Raw genomic sequence first — 21,220 nt, forward strand, 5'->3', positions numbered from 1 at the left:
TCCATTGTGGGGGCAATGGACTTGTGAAGATATGCTGAAGAGTGGCTCACCCATAGTGAGTATGGGGGAGCAATCAACTAGTCTTCATCAAGCCAACACAATCAAGAAAGGTGGTCCATCTTGAGGAAGCCAAGATCATCATCATCTAGCTCAAGAGGTCGAGGTGCAAGGTATAGGTTTGCCCTTGATAGGTTTTATGTTTTAGGATAGATTGTTGTACTATCAAGGGGGGCTCTCGAGTGAGTAGCTTGATTGTATCGTTCGTTGAGAGCTCAAACCATTTGCATCCTTGCATCATACTTCTTGGTTCTTATTTGGTGTTTCTCTTTGTGAGTTTTAGAGCTTATGGTCATCTTCATGACAAGCTCGAGTTCATCGAAAACGGAGTCCATACATCTACTATGATGTTTTCGATGTTGGAGTTTTTGCCGGTTCTTCATTCATAGAGGTCTCACATCTCTATATCACTATTCGGATAGCTCTTGTCGTCCTGAATCCAACAAGCTTGGGTTTGCTCGATTTGGAGCTCGTATGCGAAAGTTACGGCTGTTTCAGTGGCGAGCGGTAGTACCACTGGAGCGGGCGGTAGTATCGCTGGCCCTAGCGGTAGTATCGCTAGAGCTGGCGGTAGTACCAATGTCCCAGCGGTAGTACCGCCCCTGGTCAGCGGTAGTACCGCTCCAGGTCTTTAGTACCGTCATCCTTGCGGTTGTACTACGTCGAACTTTTTGCGAAGACTTTCTTGACGGTGGTTGGCCTGGTAGTATCTTTGCGCTACTATGGGCTCAGCGGTAGTACCGCTGGAGGGTCAGCAGTAGTACTGCTGCAGCCAGCGGTAGTACCGCTGGGCTCGGGCTGTAAGTGGGGGTAACGGTCTGATTCCTTCCCCCACTATATAAAGGGGGTCTTCTTCCCCCTTGGCTTGATCTATTGTTGAGCTCGTGTTCTTCCCCCATTGTTGACCTTCTTAGAGCTTGCTAACTCTCAATCCCTCCAATGATTCTTGCTAGTTCTTGAGGGAAAAGAGAGAGGAGATCTAGATCCACATCTTCACCAATCACTTTCTCCTCTATGTGAGGGGAACCCCTTGGATCTAGATCTTGAAGTTCTTTGTGAGCTCCTTGTTCTTCCTCTCATATTTCTCCATAGCTTTTATTATTGTGGAGGGATTTGAGTGTGAGGGACTTGACCACTTTGTGTGTTCTTGCCATTGCATGAGTTGCATCGGTTTGAGTTCTCCATGGTGATACGTGGAAGTGAAGTTTGAGAAGCCTTATTACCTTTGGTACTTAGTACCCTAGATATTGTTCTTCCTGGATGCTTTGGCGTCCTAGAAGCTTGGTGGTGTCTCGGAGCACAATCATTGTGGTGTAAAGCTCCGGGCAAGTGTCGGGGTCTCCAATTAAGTTGTGGAGATTGCCCCGAGCAATTTGTACGGGTACCGGTGACCGCCCCCAAGGTTTGTCATTTGTACGGGTTCGGTGACCGCCCTCAAAGGTCCCTTAGTGGAATCACGGCATCTTGCATTGTGCGAGGGCGTGAAGAGATTACGATGGCCTTAGTGGCATCTTGGGGAGCATTGTGCCTCCACACCGCTCCAACGGAGATTAGCATCCGCAAGGGTGTGAACTTCGGGATACATCATCGTCTCTGCGTGCCTCGGTTATCTCTTACCCGAACCCTTTACTTATGCACTTCACTTTGTGATAGCCATATTGTTTCTTGTCATATATCTTGCTATCACTTAGTTGTTTATCTTGCTTAGCATAAGTTTTTGGTGCACATAGGTGAGCCTAGTTGTTTTAGGTTTTGTGCTTGACATATTGAACGTTAGTTTTATTCCGCATTTGTTCAAGCCTAAACCGTAATTATTTTAAAGCGCCTATTCACCCCCACCCTCTAGGCGACATCCACGTCCTTTCAGCGGTACTACCACCCAGTACTACCGCAAAACCCATCCACAGAAGTGTTTGCACTTTTGGAGAGCGGTACATGCCAGCGGCACCAGCAAAGCACTACCGCTCTGAGCGATACTACCACTAGTCGGGCGTTACTACTGGTGATAAGAGGTAGTACCACTCCGAGGAGCGGTACTACCGCTTGGCATTTGCATGGCAGGGTTAGGCAGTGTAGAAAGCTCCATCGAAGCGGAAAAGGGGCGAGGGAAAAGTGTACGTGATGATTCCACCCAGACTTTTCCAAAGCGGAGACGGCTTTTCCTACGACTCAACTCCACCGATAACGAAGCATAAGAGCGAAAACCGTCTTCACATCAAAACACCAAGGGGCTAGAATCGTCTTTGTGCAAACCGAGGAAATACCTTAAAGGCTTATTGCACACGATTAGTCCACAAAAGTGTCGTCATCAATCACCAAAACTACCGGGGTCGAAATATGCCCTTACACATTGTTTTTGGGTGGAAGGATTTTGTGTAACACTTGATAATCAGCTACATGAAATAGAATCCATCTTTAGTGAAAAGGTACTTGATCTTTTGACCACTAGTGCTACCCTGATCCCCAACATAAATTCAGATCTTTCAAAGCTGATGATATTTGCGAGTAAGTGAAGAAATCTTATCGAGCTGATTTCAACCAACAGGAGACCTATGGATTAGGGTAGCAACTAAAATACTTTGTTGTGGATGCCTCCCATGATAAAGAATTTAAAAATGTGTAAACCTTAACAAATCTTTATCGACATCTCTTTGTGACAGGGAGACATTTGATACGTCTCTAACGTATCTATAAATTTTTTATTGTTTCATGCTATTATATTACCAATCTTGTATGTTTTATACACAATTTAATATCATTTTTGTGAACTAACCTATTAACCTAGTGCCAAGTGTCAATTCTTGTTTTTGCCTATTTTATTGTTTCACATAAAAGCAATATCGAACAAAGTCTAGACGCGATGAAACTTTACGACAACTTTTCTGGACCAGAAGGGACCGTGGAAGCATCAGGAGGAGACCAGAAGATGTACAAGAGAGCCACAAGCTCAAACAGAAAGCCTCCAGGGGGCATGCCACTTGAGCTTCTAGGCCCCTCGTAACTCTGTTTGCCCTACATCCACTTCTATAAGATCCCTAAAATACCAAAACCACCAGAGCATGACCCAAAACAATTATTCTGCCGCCGCAAGCCTTTGTTCTTCTATGATCCTATCTAGAAGCCTCTACCGGTACTCTGCCAGAGAGGGAATCAATCATGGAGGGCTTCTACCTCAACCTTTTTGCACCTTCGATGATGTGTGAGTAGTTACCTTGTTGTTTTTATTTATTCAGATATAAAAAACTATTTCTACTAACCATACTACACTTGTATCATTATCTCTTTGCTCAACTAGTGCACCTATGCAATTTGCCATTGTATTGGGTGTGTTGGGCGCACAAGAGATTCATTGTACTGATTGCAGGGTTGTTTGAGAGATACCATCTTCATCCTACAATTCATGTGTACTGATAAACCTTATGTCATCCACTTGAGGGAAATTTGGTGTTGTCCTACAAAACTCTGCACTTGGGGGCCCATAACGTCTATAAGAATAAATTTGTGTAGTAGACATCAAGCTCTTTTCTGGCGCCATTGCCGAGGAGGTGAGTGCTTGAAGGTATATATTTAGATCTTGCAATTGAATCTTTTAATTTCTTGTTTATCATTAATTTGGTTTATCAAAGAAAACTATAAAAATGTAAATTAAGTTGCACCAAATGCTTTATCTTTATGATGTCTTTCTTGATAATGATGGATCAGAAAATTGTGCCAAAGTGTTAGAAGAAGAATTCAATAAATTTTTTTGGCATTAAAGCCTTGAATTATAATCATGATTTCAATGTTCTTGGTGAATTCTATGAATATAAATAATACTAATGATGATTGCACCAGTCATGACAAAAATGTTTCTTATAAGCATGCCAATTTTTGTGGAGTGCATAAAGTTTGTGAAAACATGCTTTATAGGGATGATAGATTTTGTAAGAAGCATAAACATGATAAAACCAATTGGCGATTTAAAGTGATGGATGAATTTGCTAAAATTATGCTCTCTTCATCCCATTACTTATGAACTTTGCAATAGGGTTGGTCATCTTAATTTCCAATGCATACTTTTTCATGATCGAATCATGACCAAATATTGTAATAACTTGATCACCCTTGAACATTATAATGAACTTTGTTTATTTTTGGGGTGTGAATAATTGTCAGACAAAAATAGTTGGTTTGAAGCATTCCTATTTACGGACTATACTGAAACTAATCTACAAAAAATCTATATGTTTTGCATAGTAAATTGCAATGAGAATGGTTATATTGCCAACTATAGAAAGGAGAGATAAGCAATAGAATATAAAACGAATACTAATGAAAGGGTAAAGATTTCCACTTTCCCTCCTATTGTCTCTCGTGATGAAACAGGTGACAGGAAGGAGCTTCCTATCCAATCAATCTCATCAATAAAAAGCTTATAAAAATTGACCAATCCCACACATGACATGGTGAAGAAGAATAAAAAGTAGAGGTAAAAAGGTATCTCTCCCAAATAATGTTTCTCCTATCATTGTTGAGAATGAATCCGATAGTATTGTGGATGATGATACACTTGATGATTTTGTTATGCCTAATACTTGTCATGATAGTTATGATTAGGAAGACAATGATACTCCTTATAATATTGAAACCTTTTTCTTTATTGTGGATGATGATACATTTGGGGGCAGGCTTCTTCTTCGAAGATCCAAACCCATTCTTGTCATGTCAATGAATCCGATAGTATTGTGGATGATGATACACTTGGGGGTGGGCTTCTTTTTCAAAGAGCCAAACCCATTCTTGTCTTGTTTTCACTTAGAGCATCTTTCATTCATACCAGCAACCTTTTTCTTTTAGATATCTTCTTCCATGAGCAGACAATTTTCATGTTTGTGAGCAACCTCTTTTTGCTTTCTCGCGGCCTGAATTTCAGCATTGCGTGTGCGCTTAGCCAACTCATTGAGAAAGGAAGATGGCGTTAGAAGTTGTGAAGCATCAGAATTCAGAGGAGGAGGTCGTACTTCATGACCATTCTTCTTCAGCAATGAAATAGCGCGACAGTCACTCCATGGTGGATGGAACACGAAGTTCTCGGCATATCGAGGGTGAATGAACTCATAGTTGAACCACTTATTAACCCAGAGGCGTCGAATCCATTGAATGCCCCTATATTTTCGCTGGCTGTCTTTTCCTTCGACTGTGTTATATTTGTCATGGGAGATATACTGAGTCGTATTGCTATAGGGTTGGCGACCACCCCATTTTTTCATCGGAGCATTTTCTTCATCATTTTGATCATAATATTGAGTCTTTCTCTTCTGTTTATAAGTTGATGGGCCCACCATTGGGCCATGCACATTTGTTGCTTTTGACTCGTTTGTAGTTCCGAGCATAATATCATCACCTTTGTCCCTTTGACCCATAAGCCGAGGAGAATCTTCGACAAAGCTCATTTTCCTGTGAATAAAGATAGATGCAAGGGAAACTGTGGGTAGAGTTACGAGTGTGCACGACAAATGTTTTGGTCGAATGAAAACCATAAATTTAAAACTAGTGCGCCCGAATAGATTCACTAGGATAAACATTATGCTTTGCATTTGGTGGAGACATAAACCAAACCATAGATCTAAAGAATCGGTGCGAGGAATAACTACAAACCGCATCCAATAATTTTACCTAAGGATAGCAGATCTGAAAAGTATGATGAAATCACGAGAAATTACGATGGATGAACTCAAACAATAATGAGAGAAGCACGAGTTCAAGATGCATGTACCCTAACTTGGTGACGTGCAACGACTACGACGGCGTAACGAGATAGATGGACCACGACGGCGTTTAATGACTCTGACGACCCCTTTCTGATAGCGAAGCGACGAAGTTGGTTGGCATTGTCGAGCTCGAGGTGGAGCTTCAGTGGTGAGGGGTTCGATGGAAGAGATGAAGTGTACAACCGAAAAACAAAAGGGGGCGACGTTGCATTTATATGGGAGGGGAAATAACCACACCCCGGTGAATCTGATCGAACAGTCTGCATCCGAAGATGTTTACAATTCAGTGGTCAAGATAAAGGAGTGGTTGCACAAATGCACATGGAAACCAACAAGGAGACATGCTCCTAACTTGAGCTGGAAACCCAATTTTTTATGTTTACGTCTTTGTTATCTTGCAAAGCTACCTCTTTATACCTGTAACGTAGTTTTTGTGTGTGTTTCTAGATAAAGAAACACTCGATGTACGTAGGGTTGTATAAATGGCAGATAGGACCTGAGAGAATATTCATCTCAATTGTAGCTCCTTGTAGGTTTGACACTCCATACTTACCATCTTCATCATTGAAAATGCTACGACAATTCCTTGACAGAGTTGCTTCGATCATGTTGCAAACGCTACATGGACCATGTAACGGTCGCCTTCAGCTTGGTAACATCCTTGCGATGTTGCAACCGCGACATCGATGATGTTTCAGAAACGTCAACTAAATTCGTGCCATCCATGAGAGCATCGACAACAGGTGACAGCTACCCTTTGCAACGCCGACCACGATCCTTGCATCATTGTGGTGGGCGACAAACGCACTAGCAAGCGCGGGCTAACAGCCTTGCAACATGTGTGGTCCCTCGTTTCCCCTTGCAACAACGGTGCCCGGTGGCTTGTGTCCAATTTGTTTCTTCCTATTTACAGCAAGGGCTATGAGATTAGAAGGTGGTGACGTATTCGTGAAGATGAAAGATAAAGGAGAGACAGAAGATAGTAGATGGGTCGGCTCAGGAGACAAGACATGTGACCGAGAAATTTCTACTCCCTCCGTTCCTAAATATAAGTCTTTGTAGAGATTTCACTAGTGGACTACATATAGAACAAAATGATTGAATGTACACTCTAAAATATGTCTACATACTAAAATATGTCTATATATTAGTGGACTACATACGGAGCAAAATTTCTAACGAAGAAAAAAAAGGTGACCGGATGAAGCGGTGGGTGGGGCCCAAGGAGCGCGAGGCACGCTCGAAGCGGCGCGTTTTCCAGCCGGTTGAGTGTAAAGCTTCTCCAACAAATCACGCATAAACCCTCGACGAATAAAGAATCACACCACCTCTCAACACGTGGAAAACACCATGTGCCAAGTGCATCCCGTCCTGCACCGGGCCCACGGCGCGCCGGCCATCCCGCACCCTCGGCCCCGCGGGCGGCTATTTATAGCGCTCCGACGAACGGCCCGGATAGTGGACGCCCCGCCCCCAAACGAATCGCACCCGCCTGCGCCGCCTTCTCTTCTCCAGCGTCGGATCTCCCCCCACTCGCCGCCCTCACCGCACCTCCATTCCCCCCCTCCACCACCTTCACTCCACGCGCTCGTCTATATAAGGTACGCCTCCCTCCCCCTCCTCCCCTCCCGCGCGCTCCTCTGCAAGACGGGGGCCAGCTAGGGTTTGGCGCGCCGGCGCGCTGATGGATCTGGCGGGGCTGTTGTGCTGCAGGAGGAGGGCCGGATGTCGGACGCGCCGGCGAGCCCCCCGGGCGGCGGGAACGGGGGAGGAGGGGGAGGGGTGGGCAGCGACGACGGCGGCGGCGGCGGATATGGCGGCGTCAGGGAGCAGGACAGGTTCCTGCCCATCGCCAACATCAGCCGCATCATGAAGAAGGCCATCCCGGCCAACGGCAAGATCGCCAAGGACGCCAAGGAGACCGTGCAGGAGTGCGTCTCCGAGTTCATCTCCTTCATCACCAGCGAGTGAGTGCCCCCCCTGCTCTGTTCCGCCTGCCCGAATGAACCAGGTGTCGTCTGCTGCTGACCTGTCCTTGTATATTGTTCTGCCTGTACTGGTACTGCAGGGCCAGCGACAAGTGCCAGAGGGAGAAGCGCAAGACCATCAACGGCGACGACCTGCTCTGGGCGATGGCCACGCTCGGGTTTGAGGAGTACATCGAGCCCCTCAAGGTTTATCTGCAGAAGTACAGAGAGGTGCGTGCCTATTTAGTCATGTGGCAGCTTTTCTCAACTAATTGGGAATGGATTAGTGCTTTGGGAGTTCGGTAGGCCCCTCGCTGGTTTAATATGTTGCTGCCAGCTCTGTTTGGCACCTTGGTTTAGTCTTAGGCCCTGTTTGTTTCAGAAGTCCCAGGACTTTTTTTAGTCCCAACTAAAAAGTCCCTTGTTCAGCTTGGTGACTGATGAGACCCCACAACTGCCTGGAACCAATCAGCTTATTGTCCTTAGAACAAGTGTTGCTTTATCCTTCCAATTACTGTCATCCTTTTTTGTACTGTTAATTCAGATAACTGAATGATTTGAAGCACTAAGAATTGTCTCCGGAATCCATTATTAAAAATGAAGTCTTTTATTCAACTGAGACAAGCATGCGTACACTACCTTCTCTTGTGCAGGCCCCAGCTATTTGATCCGGGTTAGTAGCTACTGTATTTAGTAGATTAATAAAATTTATAAGAGAAGTTCAGAATTTGTTAAAAAAATTCCTTGCTTAAAGCTATGCATCATACTTACAAGTAAATAAGCCGTGCGTAATCTAGCTTAAAGAGTAAAGACCTGATGTGCATCTAATACTTCTTAACACAGCTTAGAGCTTATGCATGGTCATTGCTCACTGTATACTTTTATCATCCGTTTGTTACTCCAGTTTATCCATCTGACATGACTTATCTTGTTTTTCATCTGTTTGGTGGATGGCTATTTCTGATTGCAGACGGAGGTATGTGTATATTAAATTTGTTGTATAAGTTAAAAATGTATTCCATCCTTGTATGGATTCCTCCTATGTAGTTTTATGTGTTCTTTGCCATTTAGCCACAAAGTTTTCTGACTATTAATTCTTAATGGAAATTGGAATCACTGGAAATTGATCATTTGAGATTTTGAGCTATCCCATCCTGTCTATATCGTACTTATATCATTTGTGCACATTTCAACTGACCATGTTGAAAACTTGAAGGCATATAGTCCATCATGGAAGCCAATAATGCGTTGGTTCTGAACTGTGAAGATATCTTGTTAATAATAGATGTACTAGGATATTTGTATAACCTAATTAGGCTGATTTAATTATTAGTTTTGTAATTACATTATCTGTATGCATCGTTTCTAGGTTACCAACAGAACAAAAAGGCTGCATATGTAACACAGACTAATTAAGGAGAATTTCGCAAGCTTCCCCACTGTGTTGACCATTTTATGGTTGTTCTGTTGTCTTCTCTTACTGATTGGTTCTTTTGTTCCCCACGGTGCTTCTTTAACTAGTAGATACTCCCTCCGCTTTTCTTTACTCTGCATATTAGTTTTGACCTAAGTCAAACTTTATAAAATTTGACCAAGTTTATCAAAAACAATCTAAGCTTTCACGGTAAAAATATTAATGTATTGTGGATGCTAATATTTTTCTGTATAAACTTGGTCAAAGTTTAGAAAGTTTGACTCAAGACAAAGCTAATATGCGAAGTAAATAAAAATGGAGGGAGTACTTTTTACTAGGGGTAGGATATTGATAGGATTCATGATTTATTAATTGTACAATAATTCCTATACAAATGAGAGGGGTGACAAATATGACTCATCTAGTCATCTCTTCTGTCAATACTTAACAGGGTGATAGTAAGCTAGCTGGGAAGTCTGGCGACGTCTCTGTTAAAAAGGATGCACTTGGTCCTCATGGAGGAGCAAGTGCGCAAGGGGTTAGTATGCCTGTTTTCTTGTTTATTTTATAATATTGCTGAAAAACTGAGCTATGTGCGTTCTTTATAGATGGGCCAACAAGTAGCATACAATCCAGGAATGGTTTATATGCAACCTCAGGTGATTATCTTAAATATGCTTGACAATGTTTTAGTCGGTTGCATAATATGGCCTGGACTTGATGTTTAGCATGTGTCTAGCAGAAAATAGTAATGGTTGATGCATGTGAGTCGCCTCTTGTGGTTATGTTGTAATTAGACTCAGCAGCTTGAGAAACTTTGTAGTTTTTCTAGACTCGGCAGCTTGAGAAACTTCTGTTAAGCTGCTTGGCGTAAAGCTGTGCTTTCCTTACATTTGTATTTCTAGTAACTGTACAAATGTCAGATCCACTGGTAGTTATCTACTGATAACTGTACCATCTAGCTGATGTGTACAGCTGTTCATGTTCCCATACAACTAAGTAATGACACTCTGTTCTCTGCAGTCTGCAGCACTATTAGAGAGGAACACTTCCATACAAAACCAGTACTCTTTATTTGTTTCTTCAGTTAATCAAATTTAGTGGGTTGTAAAATCTTGCACGAGATGGAACTTATGAGCAAGAAGGATTGGTTCTTGCGCGCTCCATGTTCCTGTGTTCCTTTTTTGGGTTGGTTTATATAATCTGGGCCTGTCGTAGTGTAGAGGCACTATATCTTGGCTGGGAAACCTAAATGTGTTGACAACACAGAAACACAGCTAATTTTTATTTGTGCTACTAGAAATGCAAACCTTTGGATATGTTTTATTATTCTGTTTGAGTACATGTTTGTATGCAATGGAGAATGTCAGACTATAATTTTCGGCATTCCATGAGCACTTGTTCTTCTTCGGTACGGGGAACTTATTCGTTCCTCACACTCGAAATAGTTTAATGTAGTTGTGTTCTTCTGGTAATTTTCTCTCTTCCTTTGTGCAGTACCATAATGGGGACATCTCAAACTGAAGATATGGACCATCTCCGTGACTGCTGCTGCTCTCCTAGGTACGTATCACCCGAAAACCTACATATGCGTCACTGGATCATAGATATTGCGATTGATCCCATTATGAAATGTGTTGTGCATTTCTAATGTAGGTGGGTTTTCGTCATTTGGAGCAGTTAAGGAAACTCTTAGTACCCTCATTAGTCCTGTGTTGTTCGGTCTGCCAGAACTGATGCTCCAAGGCTGCTTTCCCAGATGTAAATTGCTTTTTCCTGAGAATAGATTCAGTTGTGGTTTAGCATGGTTGTTGTTGTTGTTGCCGTCTGTAACTCTGTATATTTATGATGTTTTAACAGTTTAGCCTCGTCGTGGCTGTCATTCGGTTCCATATAATTTGGGTATTTGGGGGAGACACAACTCCTCCAGGTGTAGTTTGTCCTGAACTAGCTGTATCAGACTCTTGCAAAGAGTTGCTTTTAGTCCGTCACCGACTCCCATGTGCTAAGGCTTTTCTTATAAGCCTCTGGTTCACCCATGCAGGTGGTACTAACCAACTGGATTCATATTACTTGCCCATACAAATTGATTCAACACAACATCGCAGAGAACTTTAGGGATCCTTTGATTGAAAGGAGTTCCCTAGCATTATTTAAGGATTTGGATTCTTAGGATTTTTTTTCTATGGTGACTGTTTGCTTAGCAGGATTGGAATCTTTCACTTTATTTCATTGGATACATCTGTACTCTCTCTGTAAAGAAATATAAGAGCATTTAGATCACTACCTCAGTGATCTAAATGCTCTTATATTTCTTTACAGATTATGTTTCTTTATGGAGGGAGTACTACATTTTGGAGGAAATTTTTCATCCACTCAAACCTCTTGGTATAATTTCTTTGTTTTTTTTGTGCTATCAAATGTTCTTTCATCCAAAATTGAATTCCTGTAGGATAGGAGAGAATGTGATATTCTATTCCTATGTCTCGAGAATTCTGCAAATCAAAGAGGCCCTTGCAAGAAGCGAGCCGTTGTTGCCGGGTTCAATAATTCATACAGCAGAGTACCATTTCACAGTGACCGTTGAAGCTCTCAGCCCAATTACTCATATCCAGTCTGATATAGCATTAGAGCTTTGCATGCCAGCAAAAGGTCCAAACCACTTTTTGGGCCTAGATTCCAGAAACGCATGGGCATAAACATAGGATTCTTTTCAAGAGATTTGAGTGAATGCTAAAAATTCCTATAGAATATTAGGTCCCCTTTGATTCAAAGGAATTTCGTATGATTTTGGAAGGATTGGAGTCTTCAGGAAACTTGGTAAAAAATCTTACGAATCAGGTTGGCGGCCGCCGGGATGGAGGCTACGTGGGGTGTGGCAACGGGTAGGTGACCGGACATGATTCACGGTTGGTTAGACCAAGTTAGGGTAAAGCCGGGTGATGACATGGTGTCCATGGATGTCGCGACCTTCCTGAAAGCAACGGGGAGCTCTCTCTTCCTCTGATCGAGACAACTCCCCGTATTCATGTCTTCTCTTCTTGAGGGCATTAATTTTGGAGTTTAATCCGGCCAGAGGGACCGGTAGATGCGTTGAGAGGATGGGTCTGCATGATGTCTCGTGTAGCAACCAGCGATGACTATGTTGAGCGGTGTTTGAGTCATGGCATGGTTTGGTAGTCGGATTTCCTGCGTGTTAACATGCCTCCTGTCTTTGTTCCATTGCCGTGGAGCCGGAGCTGTTGCTTTGTTCCATTGCTGAGGAGTCGGAGCTGTTGTTGCAGGTCCAAGCATCGACGATAACGTGTGATGAGCATCTGGGCTGCCAGAATCCTTTGCGATGCTGCTATCTTTTCATATTTCTCTGTTGCTAGTATTCAAAATCGAAGCTGGCTTGCCACTAGTGAGTGTGGCTGGTTGTTTAACTTAGGCTGGTGTGGGCTTCGGGCAGCTACTTCAATGCAATGAAGTCGGAGTTGTTTTTGGTCAAGAAGTGATGAATACAACTCCTGGACAACCTCAACGGTGGCCTTCCCCAATTGTGTCTTGGTGTTTCGAGGCGTGTCGTAATAGGTTTCACCCGCTTTTCCACAGGCCGGCCAATTATGCCTGGTGCTGTGAGGCGTGTTGCAACATGTTTCACCCAGTTTTCCACTTATTAAGCAGGCGAGAAATTGCTACAAAAATCCTACGTCGGAAAAAGGGATCAGCGTCGGAAAACTTCATTTTCAATCCTTCAAAATTGCTACGAAAGTCCTACGAATCAAAGAGATCCTTGCTATCTTCAAACTCAGCCATTACTATCAACAACCTGACCAATCCGCCACAATTGTGAAGTCCAGCCATAGATTCCGAAAGGACAGAGAACAATCTAAATTCACGTCTTGTCTCTCATTTTCTGATCCAAAATTCTATCATACGAGTACATCCGTTAAAAAGCATGTGAGCGCATTGCTCAAACAAAAGCACAGCGAACCACCAGGAATAAACAGGGCGAGAGTCAAATAAGCAAAGGATGTTGATCACAACTTAATAAATACGCAAGCAGAATCTGTTAGATAAAACATAGGAGTCGCGACGCAAGGAAAAAAGAGGAGATACGAGCTCCACAACACAGCCAGTTTACAAATGACAATTCATACAAGAATCATATGACGTCCCAGCAGATTCAACAACGGGGCTGCTGACAACCCGACACTAAAATGTGCATACGAATGTAACATGGCTTTGCCTACCTGATTCAGGATGCTAATTAACCCGATGGAAGGCCGCACCAACTGAAGTTCCGCATCAGCTCCGTTTTATGGCTACGCCAATACCCCTAGATGATTGATGGAGCTCACGTGAATGGGGCCAAATATATGTTACTGCCTTAGCTAACCTAACAGCCCTGCGATGCTAGGGTCAGACAGGCTCCCGTCTTTTCCTATACAAAGAACATGGCGTCCTGATGGGGAGAACCGGATGAGCAGATGGATTACCTGATACCGACAGAAACAAGAATTCGACGTGAGCTAGCTAGCCTTTCTATTCAGTTGCACCACCTGCCCATCAGCCGCCTATGCCATGGCGTCATCCTCGGCTGTCATAGCTTTCTCATCTGGCGCTTCGACCTTCGCATCCTCGGTGGTTTTCTTGGCTGTCGCAGCTTTCTCATCTCGCGCTTCAACCGTGGCATCCTCCACTGGTTTCTTTGCTGGTGTGGCCTTCTTACCTGGTGCTTCAACCGTGGCACCCTTTACAGGTTTCTTGGCTGTTCTAACACCGACACTGACACCCTCTGCAGTTTTTCCAGCTGTTGTAATTTCAGCATCAGCTGCTTCGGCAGCTGTTTCACCTTGGGCGGACATACCGGCAAGTGCTTCAACAGCAACTCTCTCATCTGGTGAATCACCTGTGGCTTCACCTACACCAACCTCCCCACCCAGTGATTCAGCTGCATCTGTGTTTTCCGTTTCATCACCTGGTGCTTCAGCAGTAGATTTACCTTCTATAGCCTCCCCAAGTGTCCCTGCAGTAGCTTTGTCTTCCACAGTTTCCTCACCCAGTGAATCAGCTGCATCTGTGTTTTCCGTTTCATCACCTGGTGCTTCAGCTGTAGATTTACCTTCTATAGCCTCCCCAAGTGTCCCTGCAGTAGCTTTGTCTTCCACAGTTTCCTCAACTGGTGCTACGACTTTTGACTCCACAGATCCCCCAACCATGACTTCAGTCATAGTTATCTCTTCTGCAGTTTTTCTGCCCACATTGGTGTGTCCACCTGATGCGTCGATTACATCTTCCACTTGAACAGTTTGCTCGGGACAGCTGACTTGTTCCGCTTCTATTTCAGCAGTTCTGGGTTCCACAATTTGCTTTTTCAAATCAGCTTCTTGGACAGACACTTCAGTTAGGTCTTGAGCTGCTTCTGCTGCTGTGCCCTCTTGTTCGATTGGTGTTTCTGGTTGAACTTTTGAAGTGTCGGGTACAGCATCTGATGGAACTTTGACTTGCTCAGTTGCAACTTGATCTACAGATTCTTCAGTCAATGCTTCATCTTCCAGCTTCACATCGCAAGGAATTTCAACTGCATCTTTTGGAGCTTGAATTTTCATTGTTTGCGCAGTTACATCAGTTGTTGCAATTTGGTCAGACAGCTCAGTTAGGTCGGCAGCATTTTTTCCTGTTTTCATAACAGCATCAGCTTCAGGTTGGCATGCTTGCTGGACGGTCTCAACTTGGGCACCTGATGATTGCTTTCCAGGTTCAGCTTGGCATGTTTTCTTGACAGCCTCAACTTGTTCACCTGATGATGCTTGTACAGCTTCAGCTTTCTCAGTTTTGTCAACCTGGTTATCTTTCACAGCATCCAGTGAAACTTTGGGCTCAGTTGGACCTAGAGAGAAGACATCATCACATGGTTTAAGCATGCAATATTGTTTTAGTTGTGAATTAACTTTTTCTCAAGATATAAATACGAGCGCTTACCAGGAAGCTCTGGGCCATGATCTCCAGGGCACGCCTCAGATTTATTCGGTTCTGACTCTCCTAGAGAAAATGGCATATTCACTAGACGATAGCTACGAAGTGAGGGACCAAGAGTGCCATACTTCCCAGCAGCGCTGAAAGCCCTTTCAGCATCAGCACGCTTTTTGAACACAATTTTAACAGTATTCGTGCTCTTTTGCACATCAATTTCAGATTCTTTCAGTGGGCCATAGCGACCGAATTTCTTGATCAGATCAGTTTCTGAGAGAAGATCAGTTGACCTGCCAAAGTTTAAAACAAGTGCGGTGGGCTTCCACTCGTCGACTATCTTTTCGTCAACATGGATAATTGATCTTTCTATCACTTGTATCTGTTTCTTAGGAGCCATCTGCTGATCTTGTACAGCGGACAAATCTGTTTCATGTGATGACTTGCGCCTACGCCTTGGCCTCGTGTTGGTAGAAGCTCTTTTGAGGCTGTGAATCGGGTGATTAAGCAAACTCAAACCAGACCAGTAGGAGTCCTGCATATGATCAGTAGTCTCTAGCTCAGGAGAAGGCAAAACCCTCTTCTTTCTCCTCCTCTTTGATGTACTTTTTTCGATAATGCTTGCTTCAGTAGCAACAGAGACAATATAATTCCTGAAATCACTGAAGTAACTGATTGTCAGTGCCGGGAAGTTGTAACCATCCGTTGGCTCTATGGCAACTGAGCAAAGCTGAGAGAATAACTCCTTGGGGTCCGCAAGGTGATGGCTATGCAAGCGTCTCCTCTTTGCACACTTCTCCACAGTAAGTGCATTCGCAGCCGCATCATCATCACTAGAGACATCAAATTCTGCATTCTCTGCTTCAGCAGTATTTTCATTCTGGGATTTTACAATGGACGAAGGCCCGGTCAGCTGGTTTGCAGCTCGCCGAATGCACTCCCCAATCTTGAAAGAACGACCCGTTGGTGACTTTGTACCCAAATCTTCAAACGAGTCAAGACTTCTTTTCTTATCATCAAAGTCCTTGATCATTTGTCTTTCCACTGCAACTGCAGGCTTCTTCTTCCCTGGCAACTCCAGTTTATCCTCAGGCTTGTGTTTGCGAGGTCTCCCCCTGCCTCTTTTGGGCTTGACCTCGGGAGGAGGCACTTCACTGATGACAACTTCCTCAACCACTACATTTTCGATGGGAGAAGTATCTGTACCATCCTCAACCCATGCACTGCCAGTCTGGAAGGATGCTAGTTCAGGGCATCCCTTAGATCGATAGAAAGATGTAAGCTGAGAACAAGCTATCACTAACTCTAGCAGATCACCACCTTGACCAGGGAATAGAGCTAGCGACTTAACATACTGAAGAAGGCTTTCTGGACTAAAAGATGCCAGGATCTCAGACCGGTTGACTGCTGAGCATGTAACTCCATCCTTGAGCCCAGCATTCTCAACCATATATGACATTCCATTGTCAGAGAGCTCTTCTGGCAGGCAAGAACAGCTCATCCCCGACAGTATCCGCCTTGAAAGTTCTTCAAGTGCATAATTGACAGAACCGACAAAGGAATCCGCACTACTCTGTTTCTCCATCTGTGAATAGTCTGTTACAAAAGGCTTCAACTGGGAATCGTCGCACCATGCAAAACTGTTGTCACCAAAATATGCAACCAAACGACCGCCCTTTTTCTGGTGCTTCAATGCCAACTCAGATGCATTTGAAGGATCAAAGATCTCACCAGGCCACCAAGGGTGGCTTTTTACTTTACCCCAGACAAGATCAGAAACTCTAAAGCCTTCTTTTTCAAGAGGAGGAAGGGAGTATCTGGAGCACTGAGCAGATTTTGCAGAACCATTCTGTAGTTCCTCCTCGAAATGTGCTACACCATTATCCTGCCCTTCACTTCCTGCCACAGCCACAGGGGTTGCATTGACATGATATTCTCCGAGTTCACTGGATTCTGAAATGAAGTGCGAAAACATTATTCAACGCTGCAGGCTAGAAATAGTGGGCATCGATAAGCAGTACACGATAGTGACCGGAGCCTCCTTACCGGCTTCGGCTTGCTCAGAAGTAGCAGAACCGCCAGCAACATCTCCTGCCGTGACTGGCTTCCACTCAGGCTCGCCGGTCAAAGTTCCAGCCTTTATGTCGCTGCTGCCGCTTCCAAGACCGTTGATGGGATCACCATCCCCACATCCTTCTGCGACAACCATGCCAGCTGCCTCAGTGGCGTACAAGGGATTAACCGCCGCCGCGGCAGCCGCATCTGCCTCTTGGCGGCCGGCATCTGGCGCATCTGGAACAGCACCCGCGGTGAGCTCGCCACCCCGGGCCAGGGCAGGCCCCTCCTCCTTCACCTCAGCGACAGCAGCCACCTCCTCGGAGGCCTCGGCCATGGCCACATCAGAATCTCCCGCCGGCCCCGCGGCATCAGAATCCTGCTTGGGGCCGGCGTCTCCCCCCGGATCCGGGGACGCGACGGCCACGGGGCTCGAGCCCATCGGAGCAAAAAAAAGTCCCCCTGCCGACTGAAGGCGCCGGGGGCGGGGGAACCTGGAGGATTTGCAGCGGGGAGAGAGATCAGCGACGGAGCTCGGAAATTCCCCCACCTCGATCTGGAAAACCGCGGGGGGGAGGAAACCCTAGTTTCTTGGCGGATCAGCGACGGGAGCTCGGGAATTTACCTGGCGCGCGCAGCAGAGGAGGGGGAGGTGAGCGTTGCAACCGGCGGAGGAGGCGGGGCGGGGGAGGGAGGAGGGAGGTGGCAGGCGGAGGCGGAGGCGGAGGCGGAGGAGAAAGTGTGCGCTGCGCCCTAGCGAGCTGGTCGCGTCGCGTGCTCCAGCAGCAGCGTGTGCGTCCCTGCGCTCATTTTCGCCCTTCCCTGACCAGCTAAATGGAAAACAGTTGTTTCTTCAAGGGCCGGCCCGCGTTCGCTTTCGGCCTGGAAGGCCTTCTGCATTTTTTAACTATGTGTCGGCAGTGGAGCTAAAAAATGTGGCGATCTATACCAAAATTACAAGCAAATTTAGCGAGATGATACGCCTCGAAGGCGAAGTTCTTACGCTCATGAATGAACTACAAAACCGGAAACTAGCTTTACACTCTAATGTTTCATGCATAGTTACGGCATGGGGACCTCCTGTCCCTTCGTTGATGACAGTCTTGCAGTCGGATGCCACCAATGCCCTTTATAAACCGAGGGCCTCAGCTAGTGCCAACGCCTTCCTACACGCACAAGTCTCTAGCAATACGGGACCAATTGTGTCTTGGCAAAACACCGTAGACAAGCCCAAATAAACTCCAATCTCATCGTGACAGATAGACGGAGATGCACCTGCATATCTGAGACGAGCCACCGCCCCATCCGCATTGATTTCTCACGGTATTTGCAGGTGCCATCGCTATTCATTATTTCTGGTTCGTTGGTATTACATGTCTTTTGCCTTCGGTAGCTGCTTAGGCTCATTACGGAAAGAGTTCAAGTATGAGTTAGTCTGCCACGGGCTTTGAAAAAAATGCTTCGTGGATCGCCTTCTGCCTCATGTACCATATCGACCATAGGGTCGTTGTCATCCTTGTGCGCTCCATGGAGCGTACATGCGCACCCCACGCCCCCCCCCCTCTCTTGTTGGGCCATAAATTAGAACAAAATTTCCTGAATTCAAATAATGTTCATGAAATTTCTAGAAATGTTCACAAAAGATTAAAAAATAGACAAGAAAAATAGTTCCCTAAAAATCAGAAAACTTCTTCAGTTCAAGAAATGTTCGCTTTATTAAAGAAAATCATGAACTCAAAAAAAGTTCGTGCATTTCAAAAAGATGTTCACCAAAAAAAAGGTTCATGAAATTCAAAAATTGTTCGTTGATTCAAAAAAGTTCAAAAAATGTTTGCTAATTTGTAAAAAAAATCATGATTTGTAAAAATGTTCATGAATTCAAAAAAAATGTTCCTGATTTCAAAATATGTTCAAAAATTTGAAATGTGTTCACACAAATAAAAAAAGAATTCAAAAGAAAAAAAGGAAGAAAAAAGAAAAAGAAAACGTTCCTCAACACCGGTGGGGAATAAACCCTAAATGGGCTTTCCCAAAAATTGGATCGAGCGTTGGAGGGGGTGCGCGCTAGGTCGCCACCAGATAGGGAGAGTCCGAGAGAGCAAGGTTTGTCGTCTCGATGGGGTATTTGTGGAAACATGGGTGGGAATGTCGTGGACTGATCAAACGTGGCGGCGGCGGATGGACGCGTCCGGTCTGCCTCAGATATGGACTCGGAATGTGTGGTGCCGATCAGCCCGGACTTTTAGGTTGCGTGTGTCAGGTCCGATTGGCCGACATTTTGCTTTTCACGCACACTGCCCTGATATGGGGGCCTGGGCTCTGGTTGTAGATGCTCTATACATATACAAAAGGTTGGATATGTTGGGGAACGTTGCATGGAAAACAAAAAAATTCTACGCACGCGAAGACCTATCATGGCGATGTCCATCTACGAGAGGAGATTTGGATCTACGTACCCTTGTAGATCGCACAGCAGGAAACGTTAAGAAACGCGGTTGATGTAGTGGAACGTCTTCACGTCCCTCGATCCGCCCCACGAACCGTCCCACAAACTGTCCCAAGATCCGTTCCGATCTAGTGCCGAACGGACGGCACCTCCGCGTTCAGCACACGTACAACTCGACGATGATCTCGGCCTTCTTGATCCAGCAAGCAAGACGGAGAAGTAGATGAGTTCTCCAGCAGCGTGACGGCGCTCCGGTGGTGGTGATGATCTACTCCTGCAGGGCTCCGCGCGAACTCCGCGGAAATCCGATCTAGAGGTAAAACTATGGTGTCTAGATCTGAGTTGCACGTGACAAAAGTTGTCTCAAATCAGCCCTAAATCACCACTATATATAGGAGGGAGGGGGAGGAGGCTTGCCTTGAGGGCCGAGCCCTCAAGGGTGCGCCGGCCAGGAGGAGAGGAGGAATCCTACTCCAATTAGGATTGGAAAGTGGAGTCCTTCTCTTCCTTCCCACCTCCCCTTTTTTCTCTTTGGTTTTTCTTCTCTTGGCACCATGGCCCTCTTGGGCTGTCCCACCAGCCCACTAAGGGCTGGTGCACCATGCTAAGGCCATTGGGCTTCCTTTGGGTGGGTTGCCCCCCTCCCGGTGAACTTCGAGAACCCATTCGTCACTCCCGGTACAATGCCTGTAATGACTGAAAACCTTCCGGTAACCAAATGAAACCATCCTATATATCAATCTTTGTTTCCGGACCATTCCGGAAACCCTCGTGACATCCGTGATCTCATACGAGACTCCGAACAACATTCGGTAACCACACATATAACTCAACTATACTAAAACATCGCCGAACCTTAAGTGTGCAGACCCTGCGGGTTCGAGAACTATGTAGACATGCCCTGAGGCACTCCTCGGTCAATATCCAATAGCGGGACCTAGATGCCCATATTGGATCCCACATATTCTTCGAAGATCTTATCGGTTGAACCTCAGTGTCAAGGATTCATATAATCCCGTATGTCATTCCCTTTGTCCTTCGGTATGTTACTTGCCCGAGATTTGATCGTCGGTATCCGCTTACCTATTTCAATCTCGTTATCGGCAAGTCTCTTTACTCATTTCGTAATACAAGATCCCGTGACTTACACTTAGTCACATTGCTTGCAAGGCTTGTGTGAGATGTTGTATTACCGAGTGGGCCCCGATATACCTCTCCGTCACACGAAGTGACAAATCCCAGTCTTGATCCATACTAACTCAACGGACACCTTCGGAGATACCTGTAGAGCACCTTTATAGTCACCCAGTTATGTTGTGACTGTTTGATGCACATAAGGTATTCCTCCGGTGCCAGTGAATTATATGATCTCATGGTCATAGGAATAAATAGTTGACACGCAGAAAAGAATAGCAATAAAATGGCACGATCAATATGCTACGCTCATAGTTTGGGTCTAGTCCATCACATGATTCTCCTAATGATGTGAACCAGTTATCAAGTGATAACATTTGCATATAGTCAGAAAACCTTGACTATCATTGATCAACTGGCTAACCAACTAGAGGCTTGCTAG

General features: G+C 45.0%; 2 protein-coding genes across 4 annotated transcripts; one reads left to right on the forward strand and one right to left on the reverse strand.

The window, feature by feature from the left end:
- The first annotated feature begins 7,256 nt into the window (after positions 1–7,256).
- On the forward strand, positions 7,257–11,174 carry LOC123445230 (nuclear transcription factor Y subunit B-3-like). Of its 2 annotated transcripts, XM_045122195.1 has the most exons (8): positions 7,258–7,408; positions 7,521–7,774; positions 7,876–8,005; positions 8,745–8,750; positions 9,640–9,726; positions 9,797–9,847; positions 10,686–10,751; positions 10,845–11,174. In XM_045122195.1, the coding sequence occupies exons 2-7, from the start codon at positions 7,533–7,535 to the stop codon at positions 10,710–10,712; spliced, it is 543 nt and encodes a 180-aa protein (XP_044978130.1). In that variant the 5' UTR covers positions 7,258–7,408; positions 7,521–7,532; the 3' UTR covers positions 10,713–10,751; positions 10,845–11,174. The 2 variants fall into 2 exon arrangements, with proteins under 2 accessions (XP_044978137.1, XP_044978130.1); XM_045122202.1 differs by lacking the exon at positions 9,797–9,847 and having other exon boundaries at positions 7,257–7,408.
- A 2,019-nt stretch (positions 11,175–13,193) lies between these two features.
- Positions 13,194–17,993, reverse strand: LOC123445247. Of its 2 annotated transcripts, XM_045122219.1 has the most exons (5): positions 17,824–17,993; positions 17,190–17,692; positions 15,156–17,096; positions 14,348–15,063; positions 13,194–14,227 (listed from the first exon to the last, which is right to left on the reverse strand). In XM_045122219.1, the coding sequence occupies exons 2-5, from the start codon at positions 17,638–17,640 to the stop codon at positions 13,748–13,750; spliced, it is 3,588 nt and encodes a 1,195-aa protein (XP_044978154.1). In that variant the 5' UTR covers positions 17,641–17,692; positions 17,824–17,993; the 3' UTR covers positions 13,194–13,747. The 2 variants fall into 2 exon arrangements, with proteins under 2 accessions (XP_044978154.1, XP_044978148.1); XM_045122213.1 differs by having other exon boundaries at positions 13,194–15,063.
- Between the last annotated feature and the right edge of the window lie 3,227 nt (positions 17,994–21,220).

Source organism: Hordeum vulgare, chromosome 1H (assembly GCF_904849725.1).
Source record: "Hordeum vulgare subsp. vulgare chromosome 1H, MorexV3_pseudomolecules_assembly, whole genome shotgun sequence".
Taxonomy (NCBI): domain Eukaryota; kingdom Viridiplantae; phylum Streptophyta; class Magnoliopsida; order Poales; family Poaceae; genus Hordeum; species Hordeum vulgare.